This window comes from Setaria viridis, chromosome 8, assembly GCF_005286985.2.
Source record: "Setaria viridis chromosome 8, Setaria_viridis_v4.0, whole genome shotgun sequence".
NCBI classification, from domain to species: Eukaryota; Viridiplantae; Streptophyta; class Magnoliopsida; order Poales; family Poaceae; genus Setaria; species Setaria viridis.
This window is the reverse complement of record NC_048270.2, coordinates 16,577,177-16,597,677: the sequence shown is the minus strand read 5'-3', so window position 1 is coordinate 16,597,677 and position 20,501 is coordinate 16,577,177. Positions and strand designations below refer to the sequence as shown.

At 42.4% G+C, this 20,501-nt stretch overlaps 1 protein-coding gene across 2 annotated transcripts; it reads right to left on the bottom strand.

Annotated features, from left to right (window-relative positions):
- Positions 1–2,738: 2,738 nt before the first annotated feature.
- Positions 2,739–17,174, bottom strand: LOC117867034 (probable pre-mRNA-splicing factor ATP-dependent RNA helicase DEAH4). 2 transcript variants are annotated; one of them, XM_034751345.2, is made up of 16 exons: positions 16,836–17,167; positions 16,115–16,207; positions 15,552–15,656; positions 11,531–11,748; positions 10,284–10,336; positions 9,682–9,798; positions 9,418–9,509; positions 8,297–8,383; positions 7,963–8,177; positions 6,904–6,996; positions 5,931–6,054; positions 5,717–5,858; positions 5,007–5,076; positions 4,151–4,308; positions 3,538–3,713; positions 2,739–3,447 (listed from the first exon to the last, which is right to left on the bottom strand). In XM_034751345.2, the coding sequence occupies exons 1-16, from the start codon at positions 17,048–17,050 to the stop codon at positions 3,300–3,302; spliced, it is 2,106 nt and encodes a 701-aa protein (XP_034607236.1). In that variant the 5' UTR covers positions 17,051–17,167; the 3' UTR covers positions 2,739–3,299. The 2 variants fall into 2 exon arrangements, with proteins under 2 accessions (XP_034607236.1, XP_072151589.1); XM_072295488.1 differs by lacking the exons at positions 2,739–3,447; positions 4,151–4,308 and having other exon boundaries at positions 3,544–3,713; positions 16,836–17,174.
- Positions 17,175–20,501: the final 3,327 nt, after the last annotated feature.

Genomic DNA, 20,501 nt, shown 5'->3' with positions numbered 1-20,501 from the left:
TATCCTTTCTCTAATCCTTCTCCGGCTCTGGTCCTTTCTCGTTCTTGATCCTTAGAACCTGAAACTGTGAGGATATATACTACTCTGCAGGCTGCAGCAATGCTCTGCGCCGCGGAGGCAATAATGCAAGGTTGAGGGCCGATGATAATAGGGAGGATCTATTCCGGCAGAGCTGAATAGGATTCCAGGTCGCATTGATCGATTATCTGTTGGGCATATGCTCGGTTCCGACACCACCAACCCCTTGTTCCTCAAGCATGCTCAGTTTCCCTCGCCGCATGTTAGCTAGAGCTCACGAATCTAGGGAGGTTCTAATAACTCTGTTCAGATGCTGTCTAGGGAGGGCATTATTGGGCGAGTGTTGGTCGCTACCTGCTAGCAGTGATTGAAGCAGCAGCATTAGCGTCTTCTTCCTCCTGTATGGCCGTATCTCCTCTTTCTTCTTCCTCCTTAGCAGAGCACCGGCTGCAGCAGCACAGCAGGGTCAAGCTGTGCACCCGTGCCTAGCCACCCAGCCACCACGGGCCCACATGCAAAGACTACGGGACTTTAAACAAAACAACCACGATGGTTGGAAGAAACAACTACACTTTAATATTAGATATAGATTAAGAAGATGTCTCCCATACGGCAACAAAAAGGTGCTCACTACAGGATTTGCGGATGAATGCTGGGCTGGGCCACTCTTTGTCGCACAAAATTTGAAAGCTAAAAGAACACTTATTTCGAGACAGAGGGAGTAGAGTGGTAAATAAGCTGGATTCATAAATGATTACCGTTGGTCTAATATGTGTGAGGCATGAAATCGCGCAACGACATTGGTGCTCGACAACTAAATAGAATTATCTAATTACCTTGGGTTGCATATGATAAGGCAGGTGTATTCATGGGTGAGTGTTACGAAGGGAAAAAATGGTTCAGAATAAAGATGGCAACAGGCACTGAATGCCCGCATGCCCGCAGGTATGGAACCTGATAAGCAAGGATACGGGCGCCACTTGTTGCCCACGAGCACGGGCGCGGACACCATCCTGAACCCAAAGGATAGTTCTTCACGGACAAAGAAATTTGCTATCCTCGCCCGCGTATCCGCCAGACCCACTCTACAGGTTTGACATGTGGGACCTACAAGAAAATATGTATATATACACAATTCTAGGATTTTTTCCTGATTCAATCCACAACCCACCCCACCCAGCCACCCCAATCCCCGCCGCCACCCCTTCGTCTTGGTCTCTCGGAGACTTGGATTCTCGCCTTGCGCTGCGCTCGGCCAGCAGCTGCCCTCGCCGCCTCGAACCATCACGCGGGCGAGGCCACGACCACGAGGGTGCCCCTGCGTGATCTCTGCCGCCTTCCTCCCCTGTCCCCAGCCAGTCGCCTGCCCCTAACGTCCAAGCCTTGTGACCACAACCCTCCCTGTCTCCGTCGAGCTGTTCTCCGACCGGCGGCTTTCCTCCATTCAAGCAGCACCTCTTGCTCCTTGGTGGACGGCCAGATCTACTTGTAGCTGTCTGCGCCAGCCGCCAGATCTAGGTAATTTCTTGCCATTCACTTCAATGGTTCAACTAATTTTGTTTTGTAGACAAGATTGGGTGTAGGGTTGTTGCAAGCTAGAGTGTTGATTTGTGTCGTTTGTTGACATGCAGTTGCAATGGCAACCCCTAGTATCTCCCGAGTGCAAGCTTCCCATGGGACTAGTGCCTCCGGTCCTCTTGTGGCTGCAGATACTAACGTTGATAGAGAGGTTTTGGACGTATCTGAGGGAGAAGATGAAGAAATTGATGTTCTGTTATCGTCGAATAATGTATGATTGGCTGGTTGCATCTCATCTCTCGTATGCGTGCGAAACAAATAATGTGTGAACTATTGAATGACTATGTTTGATATATGCGTGCGAAATAAATAATGTGTGAACTGTTGAATAACTATGTTTAATGTTATCAATGTGAACAATCTGTATTTGTGTGAACTGTTGAATGACTATGTTTAATGTTATCAATGTGAACAATTTGTTGTGAATCTGTATCTTCATCTCTTGTAATGCACTATAGTTTATATAAACTATATGCTCAACCTGACGTGTAATGCACTATAGTTTATATAAACTATATGCTCAACCTGACGGGCACACGGGCGTGCCTGCAGGCATGAAATTCCAGCAGATGTAGGGCACGGGCGTGGTTTGTTGCCCACGGCGGGTGGAGGGCGCGTGCGAGAGATTTAGCTGGCGGGAGCAGATATAAGAAGGTAGTATCCGCAGGCACCACACGCGTTGCCATCTTTAGTTCAGAACAAAGTCGACACCAGAAACACTGCTTTTGGTACCTCAACACGATGAAACAGTGCAACAATGCTGTAACGCTGAAGAAAGATTTAGAGCAGGGTTCCCTAAAAGAATCCCTAAAATATTTTAACATTTAGAGGCAAAAAAAAAAATGTTTCCAACAGTTCCCTATATTGTTTCCTAAACTTTTCATGTTCCCAGAAAACTGACACCGAGCCGAATGGAGAGTGTCTGTGTAGGTGAGCATCGGGTCATAGAATGCCTGCAGCAATGCTCAAACTGGAAAACTCCGAACTTTCACACGAAAACACGATCTTAATGTGCTCAATTTCAAGTGGCATCGTTATCAACTCCCTCCGTTCTAAATTATAGGTCGGTTTGACCTTTCTAGATTCATAAATATTATTATGCATCTAGACATACGGTATATCTAAGTGCGTAACAAAATCTATGAATCTAAAAACACCAAAACGATCTATAATTGGAAAGAAGGGACTAACATATAGCTGTTGTATGTCTAGATCACATTATTGCATCTGCCTTTTTCAGCAATAAAATCTAACATTTTCAAGTGAATCGCGGCTATGAACTGCAAAACTAAACAATTCTAAGATATGCGACTCAGCTAGCCAAATGGCAACTCGACCTACCTTAGTATACCGAGGCACATTCTGTAGACAGATGGGGATCAAAACACGACCACTTGACAAAACCATGAGTTACTTGGTACCACCATTTTTCCTCCGTTTCTGAACCACTCGATCACATATGATGTATATGCCGTACATAATTCTGCAACATCTCATTGTATCTGATACAGCCAAAGAACACAATCAGTAGCAGGTGCATTGCCACTCCGTCAATAACCAGCAAACCTCTGATTGTGCGCGTCAAAAAATGATGTATGTTCTTAGTTGAGCAAGTATGCACCAACCCACTGGACAGAAATGTTAGTATGATCTTCCAGAAAAGCATCAGGCTGACAAGAAGGATCTTCAGTATCAGGAAAATGTCATTTCTTGCCTTTCCGTGCAAGGTAGCGCTCACGAGCTGCCTGGATTTTACTGTCCACCTCAGATTGTTTAACATCCACGGCTTTCTTTGGCATGTTTACTTGCTTATCCTCCAATGGTTCAGAATCTTTCAGTGCACTCCCACCACTGCAATGAGATACATAAGGCTATGACATTATCGATCACAAAATTTTGCTGGATCATAATTCAGAAATAATGCTTTTAATCTCAATATACCTTAATCTGTTTATATCTAATTTCTCAAGCTTCTTCAATATAGGCTCGACCCAGGCCTGATCGACAGCACAAATGTTTCTCATGTACGGACGAGTTGTACTTATCAGCTCATGATAAACAACATACACAGGAAACTTCCCGTACTCATCACCTTCCAGTACAGAAGATGGGTGCACCTGCAAAAGAAGTTCACCATTCAAATTCCCAAATTACACACCACCAACTATTGCTCATCAAGAGATTAAATATGTTCGTGAATAAGTTCATCAAGAGATTAAATATGCCATTAAAAGCTTCATTTGTATTGCACACCACCAACTATTGCTCATATATACGATTAAGTGTGGTATGTGCTCTTCATTATAAACTGTCGAATGTTTTTGGCATATCTAGAGTACTGTTCTGCAAGAAAGCATAACAGCAAGCAGCATTTCCTCAAGACAAGGCACCCTAGGAAACAATTCAAGTAGCTACCAGCAGTTTCTATGTTCAGTAGGGTGGTGCTGATCTTATAAGTAAAATGGTTCAGGACTATTCCACTCCCCCTTAAATTTTGGCAAGCTATAACATTACAACAAAATAAATCTGGCAAAGAAATTACAGAATTCAGTACCTGTACAAGTTGGGTCCTATAGCCAACAGTATGGTACCCATTGTGATGCAGCATCCTCTCAGCTAGCTGGTTACCATATCCTACACATAGAGCTCTCCTTAACTTTCTATAGTCGGGGTCACTCTTCCGGCTTTTCCTTGCATGCACATCAGTTGGACCTAAACTTAATAAAATTTCAAGTTAACTTGCCTGTTTTCCCATTATGTCTTTAGGGATCTTGGGTAACTTGAGATTCAAAGTTATGAACAAATTAGGGCAATCCCATTAAGTGACAACTCATGATGCAGCATTAAAGGGGGGGGGGGGGGGGGGCGTATTCTTTTTAAATATCTGACAGGCTGACCTTGTGCTTACTTTCAGTAACAAGCAGACCTTAGTAAAAGCAGATATTTCAGACAACTACATTGAGTTCTGGGCACAAAAGACCAATTCATCAGTTGCTCTTTACATTTATATGACCCCTTCGGGTTTTACAAGCTGACCTTCAAATCAAATCAAATAACAAAACCAGTCGCCTAGACTCTAATAAAATCAACAGCGACCACCTATGCTACATAAACTGCTGTATCAAAACACCTCTTTTAGGTAATCCTTCAAAACAAAACTGATACTTCAAATTATCTTAAGAGGAAGAAGCTCAAAAACAGTGTCAGCACTAGGGATGCAAGTTTTGCCTCCTCTGGGTCATTGGGTCGACACAAAACTCATTTAATTGAACTAATCCAGATTTCAAACAACAGAAGTGGGACAAAAATGAACTAGTTAGCTGAGCCACTACTTTGTCGCTTATCTTTCAAAGGGATCTGCTTTATCATTGATTTCAGGACTGAGATAAAACAAAAGCTAGAGAATTGACCTTTTGCGATTTTTTGAATAATTTGACATAGTTGGTTCCTCACATCTTTGCTCAATTTCATACCCCGCACCTGCAAAAGACAGCCAATATAATACATATATGGTGACAAACTAGAACTACTTTCTTTAAAACATATACATTTGATGAAAAAAAACTCATCTATACTCAGCTTTATAAAGCTGAGTTGTATCCTTAGGTGACCGTAAGCATAACAATGGCAGCTTTGAGCCTGCGTGTAGTAAATCATAGAATGCATTGGAAAGCTGTTGGAGCGAGGGCAAAAGTCACCAAGCAGAATAAAGCAAACAGTCATGATAGTAGCATCAATATGATGGCCTTTGAGTAGCCTTGCATTGATATAAAATAGACTTTCGTAAATATGTACAAACCCAAGCTTTCAAGCACTATAAAATAAAAAACTACAAGATCCTTATGTTTGAACAGATAACTGAAAATTGTTACTACTATCTTATTGATTCATTTCTGTACAGCATTCCCTTTTCTCCACCTGAGAAATCAGATGAAAGGTGTGGGAATGATTTCTATCATGAAACTGCATGAGGACAACCATCACTAGGGTATTTTGTGGAAAATTCAGGTGATGTCTTTTGTTCCTTCAGTGATCGAAGACGACTGAATTTACTTTTACTGAACTACCAAGCATGGCTAAGTTTCATTAAACATATTAGAAAAATGTTTTTTTCAGTCACCTGCAAATCATGATCAGAGCACCATCGTGGATCATATCCTGTTTGGTCCCAGCTTTCGAATATCTGAAGCAATTGTATATGGTCACCCCAGCCAGAACCATCCGGAAGCTCTTGCCTTTTCCTCTTTCCCTCCATGTCCTTGCTGTATATAGTACAAGTCTATCATATGACTGCGAATAGTAGAGTGCATGAGAGGAGGAAGAGGGGGGATCACCTTCTAGTTGATCGCAATGTTATTTCCGCTGACAAAATCGCAGCAACAGTTAATGCCTGAGACAGACATCCCAATTCATTCGCTTCAATCAAAGTCCTTGAAAGAGAAGGTTCCAGGGGGAGTTCTGTACAGAATTTTATCCTTAGACAAAGAAATTAAAATATTCCAACAGTAGTGGGCCCAAGCAAACTTATCCCATATAAAGAGTCAACATAGAAGCTTATATAGTGCATACATCCACATCATAGAAAACAACATTCTACAACTACTTCACATAGATGTTTCATGCTCACACTAAATTTAACTCTACTAACACATTAAATGCTCCCTTTTGGATCCCTAACTCGTGAGCTCTTATGAATACCTATTGCTTAAATTTTTATGTGTAATTATTGTGCTCATCTATAAGCTACAATTCCATTATGCTACAAGAACTTGTAGCGTATAGAATCACCGTTCCACAAGGGGCACATTTTAGAATCAGATGAATTCATCAAACATGGAAACAGTCAAATCGTGTGACATGTTTCTGACTAGAATTATTTTAACCATTCAATTACTAATTAAACATCAACATGATATATACTGACTGATGCTTGAAACAAAAACATGTAAATCAGAGACAAAATAACAATCATGTCTCAAGAATTCAAGGTATGTTAACATTGCAATGTAGAAGCACCAACTGATACATGCCTACATACTGTCCATGTTGTTCGATCAGTAAGGAATTCCAAGGACACAATACTAAAGGCACTGAAATTACAGAGAATGGAAACAAGATGACAGCATTACATTATAGTGTCATTCACAACTTGTATGGCTTGATCCTTCAAAGTTAAGGAATATTAAATTAGATATGCCCAAATTTCAGGTTAAAAGATGTTAAACATACAATAGTCTGCAAATAAACAGCTCAAGAAGGCTTTGAATAACCATTTAATTTCAATAGAAGCAGACAGATCCGGGATACCTGCCATAATGCGTCCAACATCTGTTATTTGTCCATTTTCATCAATTGCATCAATAAGGTATAATTGCCTCAAAGCATCTTCTAATGACTCACCTGCAGACCATTCGTGAAATAAGAAAAAAGTAGGCAGAAGCCACAGAACATACTTTCGATTTTATTTATTACAGGGCACACAACTACTTCCTTTTGGCCATGGATATCTTTTGTAAGTATAGTTTTGAACATTAATGTTATGGGCATAAGGCCCATGGGCCAAGCAGCCAACCCGACCCAGAGGCAGCAGCCACAAACACCACCTACAAGGCACACAACTACTTCCTTTTGGCCATGGATATCTTTTGTAAGTATAGTTTTGAACATTAATGTTATGGGCATAAGGCCCATGGCCAAGCAGCCAACCCGATCCAGAGGCAGCAGCCACAAACACCACCTACCTTTTGCAGCCACTGGAGGGTGCGGCTGGCATTCTGCAGCCTCCCTTCCTCTCCAAGTGGGGCCCGCCAGCACATTATCTTATAGATTAAGAGAGGTTTGAGGAAAGTTTTAATTGTATTAGGCGGGGTGGATCATATCCATAAGATTACATCTTTAGCTGTACCCATATGGATTAGGATTAACCAGAAAACTGATTTTCCCTCAAAGCTCCCTCTCACCCTCCTTTCCGCTACCGCCCGCCCCTGGTCAAGCCAAATCCACTGCCCAGGCACCCACCTCTATGAAGACCGTCAACCATCACAGGTTGCTGCCTTTGCTGGCGATAAAGCTCATTGCCCCCACCATACCATCCACCCTGAGAAACCACCTCCTCCAACCACAACTAGCCCCATAACAATCGTCCCAAAAGTAATTTCTTCACACGACTTCATAGTAATAAGTAATTACAAAATTTACTATTTCCATAGAAAATAGCAAATTTAAATTTACAATGCTTTAGAAGACAGTAAAATAGAAGTAATCCATCAAACTCTGTGCATAATAAGTAACTAGGCAATAACGAGATGTTTTCAGGCAGGTCCAGAAGAATAATTAGAACTGTAAGAAGTTGAAGTGTTATCTTACGTGATGGTGGATCTAGAAAATCAAACTTCAGGATATTAATGTCTGGAAGATTTAATGATTTCAGATATAAAACACTTCCAGCAAGAGAAGAGCGTTGAATTTCAGGAACTGTAGCCTCAAGAAACTCCTTTTGATATATAGACATTGGGTATAGCCTATAGCACTTGCCGGGTCGAGTTCTTCCAGCTCGCCCTGCTCGCTGATCAGCCTGCACTCTAATTATTCATTAAAATCATCAGTGCATGTTGACAATTAAAACTAGACATATAAGAATGGAAGTAATATGACAGTGAACAAGATGCAGGCACATATAAGCATATGTCAAATTATTTACCTGCTGATCTGAACTACATCAAGAGAATACATTCCACTTGATGGATTATATTGACGTTGCTTTACATAGCCACAATCAATCACAAACCTAAAGAAATAGGAAATAATATCATTAAAATCTCTGTGCAAACATACAAATATAGAACACCTGAAGGAAAAATAACTAATATACAGCCATTTTAAGTATTCAACAACAAAATAAAGATTGAGAAGTTTGATAGTTTCTGTTGGGCAGTTGCTCACTTGCAGGTCAACAGCTAAACTTTCATGCATCACTTCATGCATCCTGATTAACAAAACATCTCGACCAGGGGGAGAGACGTCCCCCTGATTTTGTCTTAAGAAGATTGTGCCGCAACTCGAACTCGGGCTGGCTCAGCAAACCGCTTCTCTGGCATGTTCTGCTGACCAGTTGCACCGTGAGAGTGTTGGCATGCATCCTGATTAACGTAATGTTTCTAGTTACAGCTCTCCCTCCTTTTCTAAAGCTATAGTGTTTATGTTTGTTTCAAATATTTACCAGTTAGGGGATCTACAGTATGGCGATTTTAAGTTTCTGCGCACTCTACTGCTGCTATAAGTGGCGTAAAAGATGTCCAGCGACACCAAAATGTCATACAGGGCTATGCATGATTTAGTTCCAATAAATATATATATTTATTTTAGCACCACCTTGGTCTCTAGACATCATATAGACAGGACTAACGAAAAAGGAGTACTCAGCTATTAGTATAAATGGTAAAATAATTAAATGCAATCACATTAAAAAATCGCAGCATGAACTGTAAGCAATTCCACATGCACTCAAAAGTTATTGAAGTTTTTTATAAAATTTTAAACTACATGTATTTTAGACAGTGACACAAAATTCTCAGGTGACAACAGCTTACATGATTTATTTTTGAATAACACGTCTCTTCTAAATAATAAACTAAATATGTCAGTGTTTCTTATTAGCAGAGTAGTCGATGTCACTATAATCCATTGCTAGCATATTATTTTTCTATTCTATTACTACTTCAGAAAACACCAAGCAAATTTGTCACTCCAATTTAAATACAAGAACTACGATCTGAAGATGGAAATGAAAAGCACATGCTCCTCAACTGATTTGCTGCTTACACGACTCCATCTACAGTCAGAGAAGTTTCAGCAACATTTGTTGCAACAATGAAGCGTCGACAGTTCGGAGGTGCTGGAGCAAATACCCTAACCTAAATGAGAAGTGTGCAAAATCAGAAACACTGCAGAGCATGATAAATGTTTAACAGAAGGAAGAAATAGAAAACTAAATGTGAAGGACTGCAAGGGTATGGTATTTATCCTGTAATATAATAGCAAAGTTTGGTTGGAAGGCTGAGAGGAGCAAAATGGCTTGGAACTTGCCTGCAGTTCAGGTGGCAAAGAACCATGAAGAGGAAGGACAAGAGCATCCATACAGGAGCCTTCCTCAAGATTTTGAATTCTCTCCTCCAATTTTGAGACCATCTTGTCAATATCATCCTGCAGAAATCTCAAATAATCATAGTTCAGCATGAGCAGACAAAACATAATTAATAAAGGAAAGAATAAGCATAAGCACCAATAAAAGTTATCTTTACATATTATACTCGGGGAATACAATATAGGTTTCCCTATTAATCCTACAAGAAAAAGAAACTAGAACTTCTTATATCAATAGGAATTAAATATCCACAAAATTATTAATATTCAGCACTACGATAAAAAAGGGGGAGAAATTCCTACATTGATAAAAAAGGAGCTTTTGGTTCGGCGATTGTAAGGTAAACAGATTGCGGAGGGTTATAAGGTACCATTACAGCGGTTGTTCTACTTGACTCATTATTGGATACCGTGTAATATATTTCTCGGCAGTTCCAGTATAAATGTCAATTAAGGCCATGATGCCAGCGACTACAAAAATATACTTAAAAATTGCAGAAAGAAAGGGGTAAGGGGTAAACAATGACAAATCTTGAGGTGCTGACCTTTCCTGTCATAAATATTAAGACATCCCCAGGGGGTTCCTTGGCATGGATATCTGATAACAAACATTTTTCAGTTTTGTTAGTGAAAGAAATGAGAATTTAAAAGTTTAAGAAGTTGTAAACATTAAGTAACTCAAACATTGAACAAATCAACAAAACGTAAAAATGTAACTATAATATTCCCATGTCATAGATATGTGATATAAAAAGAGATATGAACCTAATTTGAACCATACCCTCGTTAAGACTCTTTACACGAATACGCATGAGACCAAGGTATTATTTCATTAAAAGAGAAGAAAGGCCAAAATAGCGAGGTAGAGTGACCAGACACTACATATGAATAGTTCAGATTTTTCATAGTTTCCAAAATATATTGCTAACAATTAAGTTCAAAAGGAGGCTCATAAAAGCCAATGCAGGGCGCAACTTATTTCTCAGCATCTCCACATAAAAAGCAAAAGCTGTGCTTGACATAATTGCAGCAGCTTATCAATAAGCAGAATCTAAGCTTCTACATAAGTGGATTCGGCTTAAGTGGATTTGGCACAAGCAGAAGCTGCTCCAAACAGGGCCACCTTGAGATGACCATGATTCAAGCCCATCATAATTGACTAAGGTTCTTGAGATAAGTTATTGTTGGTCAACCTTTTCACTTTGTGAAGTACTGCAAAACTGATGGTACAATCACTGCCAATCATCATATACCCACAGTTGTTTTCTGTGTTAAGACTTTAGCGATAAAGTGTACTATCCATTAGATAAACCTGGCAGTACTATTGTGGATGCACAAGAATTCAAATGGGGCTAGCATATTCCTTTGTACTGAGAGGCTCAAAGGAGACCCGAGTTAATTGAATTGTAGGAAAGCGTACAGGATTGCGAGACCCTGGTATTTGTAACGCCACTCCACATTATATTACACTAGGCAGCTAAGACATAAAGAGAATTTCTTCCTTGGCTCTTTCCTCCCTATCGACCAATTTCATAGTAGAATAGTGACAGTGTGTCCAACATAAGGACCCATGGCAGCAACCCAGTTTCCCTCTTACCACTGTAATGACCATTCTTCATGGCACATACCAAAATAAACATGCGGCCTTTGTCACAAACATTATCTCCATTGATAATAATGAATAAGTTTCTGAGTGACGCAATGCACATGCAGAACACAGATAAACTAACAATATTGACAGGACGATCACAAAAATGCAAAAGGTTACACCAAAAAAGAGGGTTCTTCTTACCTATAGCTGTCCTGAGTGAAGATTCTATATAATTTGTTGGGCGCTCAGTGCTGTAAAATTTCTCCACAGGGAATAAAGTTCCAGGAATGTTTAACACAGGGCATCCTGAGAAGAACTCTGAAACTTTCAAACCATCAAGAGTCGCAGAGGTGATCAGAACTTTTAAATCTGAAGCTCGGTCCTTGACCAATCTTTTCATCAAACCTAAAAGGATATCACTGTGTATAACCAGATAAATATTAAAATGAGCGTATGCAAACAGTTTCCACAAGAACCTACACAACTCATCCCATGTAACACTAGTCCCATTTTAAAAAGAAGAGATCAGTACTGAATGTCTATCATCTAAGAACTATAGTGGGTAATGTGTATTTGCAGGTTCCAGGGTAGCACAAAGCAGCTTAGCACTATTAATATATCTAATGTGTGAACTATGGAGAATGAGAACCTCAGTGCACAAACTCTATAGCTAGCAGCTACTTACTATTTCCTATGAGATTTCTTCTATTCTCCATTCCACCACTAAGGATACACACTGCCGAACCAGAAACAATATTAAGGGCCTGTTATTTCATTCCATGTCCTTCAGATTCAGTTCATTATATTCTAAATCCTAAAATTCCTTGGGAAACATTTCTCATTCAAACAGCCCTCCTGTGTTTAGTTAGTGTCACCTAGAAAAGATACGAAGAAGTCTGTATAACCCCCCCCCCCAACCTATTGTAAGTGGACTAATTAAACCCCCTAACTATAAAACTGGATATTTTACCCCCTCATCTTTGCAAAACCATTCAAATAACCCCCTGGCATGGCTTTCCACAGCGGTTTTGCAGCGCTGCAGGGGTGCAACATGCACGACGCCGCACGGAGCCGTGGGGCTCGCCGGAGCTCCACCAGACCGGCGAATCCAAGCACGATTGCGAATCCAAGGGCATAGGGAGAGAGAGGAGGATGACAACTCAGTTTGGGTGCCCACAATGTACATTGGTGCTTGGAAGAGAGGGGGCCATGGGCGGCCATGGTTGCAGCTCTGGAAGCTCATGAGTCATGAGGAGATCGGGTACAGCAGGGAGGATCGGATAGAGATGATGGAGAGGCGGAGTTGATGGTGGAGAGGCTCTCTGGTGTCTCACCTTAGCGGGGAATGTCTTGAGAAAGGAGATCCGTCAGCATCATGTTTTATGTGGTAAAGAGCACTGGTGGAGAGAATGAGAGACTCAGAGATGGTGAACGATCTGGCCAGTAGGATGGCTTGGCAAGCACTGGATGGTGGAGACCTCAATGATGCCCTTTTACAGGTCGGAGGAGGGTGCTGTGCTAGCACATTAATCACATGACGTTAATGGCAACGATTCTGGCCGGGCAGCAACTCGACGCTTGTGGCGACATCGACGCTGAGGCGTGCAAGCATAGTAAAAGGCGCTAGCACTTAGCACGGATTTCTCCACTTGCCATGAGGAGCCGCTGCTCAGATCGGACCTCCCGTCCCTTGAGAAGCTCTTCATGAGCCTTAAATCATCTAATGGCCTCCTCCATGGACATCTTGTTGGTGTCTCCGAACAGCACCATCGTCGAAGCAACATTGATGAACTTGGTGGAGACGGATCGCAGCAGCTTCTTCACAACATACTTCTCCTCCACCTCATCTCCGAGCTCACGGATAGCGTCGTGAACTTCTCAGCGAAATTATCAATAGATTCCGCATAACTCGTCTCGAGATTATCAAGATCAGCTTGCAACGACTGGACCCTTGCCTCCCGGACACACTCGACGCCCACATGCATGGAGCGCAACGCCTCCCACACATCATAGGCGGTCTCCTTCGAAACTCATGGCAGCATCTCGTAGTCGACTGACTGGGAGATGATCAACAAGGCCAGCTGGTCCTGGACCTCGTCGACATCCTCGGTTGCTGGTACCTTCCCACGATCAACAGCACCCCATGCCTCATTGGCTTGCAGTAGGAACTTCATCCTCATCCTCATCACCCCTCTCTCTCTACTTTGTGTTTGTCACAGCACAAGGTACAAGCTTCTGTCGATACAGCCACCACTGGCCTCATCGTTTTTCTCATTATATATAAAATTAACAAAATGCAAGGGATAACAACTGGCCGCTTCCCTTTGTCCATGACTCACGCCATGATCCTAAAATAACGCAACGTGCAACGACCATGCAAGCCAGGACCTATTCACAAACCTAGACTTCACATCGTGGCTCGACCCGGACTAACAGAGCACCATGCATTCCTGACGTGCTATCTCATGCAGATCACATTGCATGCATGCCTCAGATATTTGGAGCCTCCGGCCGCTTCGCAAATCACACGACTCACTCCACACACCGGCTCAAGCCACCATGCTTGTGCGCTTCACACACATCGCCATTGCATTGCTTTCAGCACAACTCACTGCTGCAATGCAAATTACTACACTCTGTACATGACATTATTGACTACATGCAAGTACTACTTGTCTACGTGAAAACAAACATAATAAACGTGCATATGCAGAAACAATTAAGATTAGTTCTAACACTCTTGCTTGCGCACGCTCCTTGTAAGCTTGCGCACGCTCCTCGTAAGCTCACGTCGGCTCGCATGCAGTCAGCAGGTAGATATCAGTTCACATCAGCGACTCCATTGGTCCTGGATGGCTGAATCATTCTAATCTTCAATTCAGAGGTAACAGGCTCACAGCCATCGAATCAACGCCACTCAACAGAAAAGAATGACAGTCGGACAAGGATTGGCCTTGCGAGGATGGAGTATGCAGCGGTGCGGACGGAATCGATGGGGCCAAGGGTGGGCGCTGCGAGCTCAAGCTGCAACTGCAGGCAAGTGCCACCGGCGGACGAACGAGGGCAAGGCATGAGCTGCAGCTGTGGGAGAGCGCCAGCGGGCGGAGGGGCCCTAGCAGGAGATCTGCGGCAGACCGGCAGCAGGACGATGCGTATGGAGGAGCAGCAAGCAACACCAATCGCGGTGCAGCTGCAGTCATGGGAAGCACCGCGGCGGGAGATGCATGCGACAAAGCATTGTTGCACGCCCATGGTAAGTAGGACTTCGCCGTGGCCATGGGAGAAGAAAAGAGATGGGGACTCTGATCTGCCCACTTATAAGCGGGGTCCACGTGTCAGTCAGTCCATGTCAGCTTCTCGACCAACTTCAGCACACCAACGTGGCAAAACCACCATGCAGAACCACCTCGGGGGGTCATTTAAACGGTTTTGCAAAGCTTAGGGGGTTAAATACTCAATTTTATACTTCATGGGGTGATGTAGTACACCCTCGATATGTTGGGGGCTTATATAGACTTTTCCCGAAAAGATAGGCTAGTAAGTGGTATTATTTGGTAGGTCCTACATGCCCTACCAGCAGAGAAAGAAGGCATTGACAAAAATAAAATTAAGCTAGATGTAATCCTGATTCAAAACTATCGTTTGTATTGTGTGTGTTATGTATAGGAAGGAAAAAAAATATTCCAATTCATCTGTGCTGAATCCCAAATATGTGGCAGGATGGCACATAAGTAGCTTGTTAGTAAGACATGTGCCAAGTGCCAACTACCAACTACCTTTCCTCGGTACAGGTTAGGACTTAGGACAGAAATAACCAACACACAACATGACAAGAACTGCTACAACAAAGATACCTAAGCACACCAAATGATCTGGTAGGCCCTAAAATTATTATCTATTCTGTGGTAGTGTGTAGCAAACTCTTCTAAAATAAGTAACAAGTGGTACTGACTAGCATTTGCACAAATATTTGTAATAGCCACACTAAATACAGTGGCCATATAACGAATCTTTGATGGAGGTATTTCCTTACAAGAAAACAGAGTATATGAAATGCTTACAGTAACGTAATACATTTACATTTAAGACAAGAGTTCATATTATAGTAGTTGACACAACTGTCAAGTAACTGAAATGCAAAACAGTAGATATGAATATCAAAACACATGCTACCAAGCTAGTTTTAAATTGACTCGGGTAGATAAGGTTCAGATACACATACGTGTTTAGACTACGCTCATGAGCTTCGTCCAGTATGATTACTGAGTATTGCTTCAAATCAGGATTTGAAAGGCTTTCACGAAGAAGAACGCCATCCGTGAGGTATCTATAAAACAAGTGAAGAATTTAAATCCAAAAATTGAGCACATAGGTATAGGGTAGAAACATCAAGCATAATCACCCTATTGGGTTCCGCTCTGCAATTACTCTTTATGATGAATTCTTGCAATCACTTTTAAATTGATTACTAAATCAAAATTCAAGACTTGATGTAGTGCTCATTTTACTCTACCTATGCATAGAACTTCAACATCACTCTGCGTTACAAGCAACAAGTGTGACAAAACACTGACAGGAGATAAATTAAAATGAAAAAAAAAGAGGAAATGGCAGTGTTACCTTCTTCTAACACTGGTAGCTACAACACTCTATGGACCACAGTATCAATTTCTTACAAGCCTTTTGTGTTGATATTGTTCCCAAACCAAAAGGTTTATTACATGGGGCACATCCAGTGGTTATTAAACTTGGAATGTAATATTTCTGCATGTTTCTGAGGCTTACTTTATGCATGTTCTCTCTGAAGTTCTGTCCTCAAATCGAATTGCATAACCCACTTCATCCCCGAGTGGGACACCAAGCTCCTGAGCTACTCTTCTGTGAAATAACAAATAAAAGTGTTCTTATTCACAACTCAGTTACATATATGTTTTGTATTTGAAGGCAGTAAACAACACAGTAAGTGAAATAACTTTTAACAGTGAGTAAAATAACTAAAACAGAATCCCATACTGTTAAATTGACAACGGCTAGCTGATCAACCAGGCAGAAAGTCATTCAAAATTGAGAGTAGTTGCTCAAACAGGAAGAACCACCTAACAACCCTCACATGACAGTTCTTTATAAGCTTGTTCTGCATGACACTTGGCAGGCTATCCAACAAAAAGATCCTCTCACAACTCAGAATATGATGAGGTTTCTGGTATTTCCCCGGCCACTTAGCTGTCGAGTAAGTCTCCTTTCTAAATGCAAGAGTAGTTCCAATCCCAATTCATAAAGCCCTCCAATTGCCAAATTGCAACCCACAAATTGGCAGCAAGGCAAAGCATAACCAAAACAGATGAAGCAATACTCTGGCACTAACAAATAAGCACCAGATGAAGCAATACTCTGGCACTAACAAATAAGCACCAGATGACGAAGTCACCCGTGTCCTCTGCGGTCGCGAAAAAACACGCCCTCGCGCGCATGGGATAGAACGAGAGATGTAATGGGTGTGGAGAACCTGGAGACGGAGACGGCGGCGACGCGGCGGGGTTGGGTGACGGCGATGGCGCCCCGGCGGGTGTATCCGCGGCGGTGGAGGATCTGGGAGAGCTGGGTGCTCTTGCCAGAGCCGGTCTCGCCGATAACCACCACCACCGGGTTCGTGTCCACCGCGGCGACAATCTCGTCCTCGTGCTCCGAGATCGGCAGCACCGGCGGTGACGGCGACGGCATCACCGGAAGAGGCGGGCGGGCCGGCTTCGGTGTGGATTAGGGTTTAGCCTTTTCTTTTTCTTTTTTTCTTTTCTCTGGCCGTCGGGGTTCCGGCCTCCGGGGACATTGATGACCGGTCGCCCGGTCGGATGCTGCGGAGCGCGGTGCTGCCGTGCAGCGGTGCAGGTGCTTAGCTCGTGCTGTGCTTGCGTGGTAGCGCCAAGGTAGTGAGACGTATCAGCAAGGAGGAAGCGTATTGGAAACACTACGTGTTCGGTGTTTCCTTTTGGGTCTGCTTGTTGTCCTGTCCAAACCTGCCGACTTTTTTTTTTAAGGTTCTCACAAATAGGCTCCTAGTGAAAACATTTCGGAAAATGGACCCTTAGATTGGTGCTAGCATTGGTGGTGCCAAGCATACACGCCTCGGCGCTAGAGCCGCTGGCGTCTAGATCCTTGCATAGCTGCTGACCTGGATGCTGACATGACGATGGCGCCAAGTTTTGAATTCCTACCACCCACCTCCTTCCTGCCCGAGCCTTCCTCCTTTTCTTTCTCCTCCTCTCGATTTTTTTTATCTCCCCACTTTGCCATGCATCACAAATTGCCTTATGGGACCTTGGAAACTTTGATTTGCTCCGTGGATCTTCAAGAGCAAGGTATCATCGCTCCTTCATAGTTTTTTCACGTCGATTCAGTATATAATAGTCGGATTTTTTAACTTAGGGTTTCATGCAACCGTAGGTTGTCAAGGCGTGGAAAAGCTAGGAAACCAAGGTAACCTCAGTAGCGCACGTTGTTATGTTATGGGTTCATTGTTGTGGATCGAATGGAAAACCCTATATGTAGGTTTAATGTTAATTGCTTTCGGTTCTTACAACGAAAATGACTAAATTGTAGTTATAGCCGGATGATCAGAAATGCCTTCGATCCATTGCCTCTAGTGGTGTTCCAATGCCCATGTGCTTTTGCGGCGATCCTTGCAAGGTAGCCAAATCCGATGCAGAGGACACGTATAGGCAGAGGTATTGGATGTGTTCCAATTTTGCGTTTGAGCCTACACTTTGTCAGCGTTGCATTAACAAGATGGTGAGAAATTGATGTTGTCTAATAATTAATTTGTGTCCTATGACATATTCCATATTTTTTATTTTGTAACAATTGCATTTGTTGCAAAACCTTCCACCGCTTTGTGATTTTGAGCAGTGGATCAACACTGAGATCAAGCTTGAAGATAAGGAAGAGATGCTGGAAATGTTGCGTTGGGAGGCAGAGAAGAAGGAGACAATGGAGAGGAGGAAAGGAGGCGTGTTGCTGCGAACAAGGAGGAGAGGGAGAAGAAGCTTGAGCGTGCACGCCGAGCAAAAGCAGCGATTGAGGAGAATCCCGATGCCCTGAGGAAGGGAAAGTGACCTCGTTGCACAGTAGTATCCATTACTGTTGGACTTTTCATTGTGTTGTCATGTAATGCACTTTAAGTATGGGCGATTGTAGGATCTAGGATACCGACTAGAGGGGGGTGAATAGGCAGTTTTAAGCTAAAACACAATACTTAACAAACTTTAATTAGAAACTCAAAAGATAAGCAACTACTAGCAAATCTACTACTAGGTATTTCAAGACGGGCTAGGATGACAAGTAATAAAACAAGATATATGAAAGCATGTACTTGAAGTAAGTGCTACTAAGAAGGTAGAGAGCAAGAAGACAACCAAGAGAGACCGATGTTTTCTCATGGTGTCGATGACTTGCCGGTCACCCCTAATCCACGTTGAGATGGATTCAATGATTCAATCGCTTCTCTATCAAGCCACCGCTTGATGTTTAAGATGAATTAAATCAAAAAATCTCTCCAAACCTCGTTTCCACTAGAGTTGCTCTTCACCACTCCGGTGAGATGAGCACAAAACCTCTCACAAGAATGGCCGGAGCAACTTCACAACCTCCTTGAAGTGCTCAACGGCTCCGCAAGCTCCAAGCCGTCCGCAAGCTCCAAGCCGTCTAGGAGGCGGCAACCTCCAAGAGTAATAAGCCAATTGACGCTTGCTTGAAGACTCCCTAGTGCCCCAAAGCTCAAGAAATCAATGCAATGCACTAGAAGCCTCTCAAACTCACTATAAAGCAATCTCAATTCAATGCAAGTGAGTGAGAGGTGGAGAGAGGCTCAAAAGATCATAAATCTAGTCCAAAGAGCCAAGAGAGAGCTCCAACAACCGGTGGGGGGATATTTATAACCCCCACTACCAAAACTAGCCGTTACAGTAAATTTTCGTGCAAAACTGGAAAACTGCGGACCGTCCAAAGTACAAGTCGCGGACCATCCGTAGTACAAAGCCCAATGGCTATATTGACATTTAATGTGTGTTAGAGAAGAACCGTTACGGGGGTCGCAGACCATCTGTAGTACAAGTCGCGGATCGTCCGTGCCCCGTGAACCGTCCGCCAAATGAACTGCAGACCGTCCGTAGTTCAAACACCCGGCAGAAATAGTTTCTGGAGGCCCTTAGCGGACTGTCCGCCATTTGACCGGCGGACCGTCCGCCATTGGCGCAGAAACTCCATTTCAAAAGAGATCTTTTCAATATTGAAAAAAATATGCTCATCTTAGATCAAAACTTTGATATGCAATGCATTCTTTTGAGCAAAGAGGCACTATAGAACCCTCAAGCAATAAGAGAATTGACCCCTCTTAATAGTACGGCCATCTATTCTATTAAATCCGGTCATATTGTTCATCCACTAAGCACCTATTTGACCAGCAAAAGGAAAAACCCTATTTTATACCTCTGCCTTGAGCCTCCCATCTTCAAATCAATTTGGAATGTCATCATACTAAGAATCATGGCCACAACTCATTCAAGGGACTAACCTACACTCAATATTACTCATTGAAAAACGTTAGTCCTCAAGAGGTTGTCATTTATTACCAAAACTCAAATTATGGACCTAGATGCTTTCAATCTCCCCCTTTTTGGTAATTGATGACAACCTCATATAAAGGTATAGAAAGATTTGAGTTAACCTTATACATAAGGCATAATATGGACTCAAGAATTGAATTTTCGAAGATGTTCTTACCCATTTTGAAGAGACTTGAAGAACAAGAGTAAGGACTAATCTTCGAAAAGATTTATATGAAGAACTCCCCCTACATATGTGCATTTATCTTGTATAGAAGTCTTCCACATATGTATGAATATTTAGAATTTACCATAGAGCCTTCCCTTCAACAAATTACTCAAGCAACATAGTTCAACATTAGCATACATAAGATCCAAATTTACTTTAGGCAATATAGTTCAACATAAGATCCAAGTGCTAATTATTACAACTTAAGTTCATGCAACACGTAAAAGTTCATGCATAACCACTTAAAGGTTCCACACGATGCAATAATAAAGTTCATGCAAATGCAAAAAGGACAATAATCCCATGAGCTCCCCCTTTCTTCATGGCATCAAGAGGTCTTCTCCCC

What these genes read in the sequence shown, in the direction of transcription:
- LOC117867034 (XM_034751345.2), bottom strand. Translation starts at nt 17,050, where the DNA reads ATGCCGTCGCCGTCACCGCCGGTGCTGCCGATCTCGGAGCACGAGGAC. An exon ending in TGTTGGACGCATTATGGCAG is followed by an intron (nt 6,055 to 6,903) that starts GTATCCCGGATC and finishes AATTCTGTACAG; the next exon opens with AACTCCCCCTGGAACCTTCT. An exon ending in GCTCTGATCATGATTTGCAG is followed by an intron (nt 5,077 to 5,716) that starts GTGACTGAAAAA and finishes TGTCTTTTGCAG; the next exon opens with GTGCGGGGTATGAAATTGAG.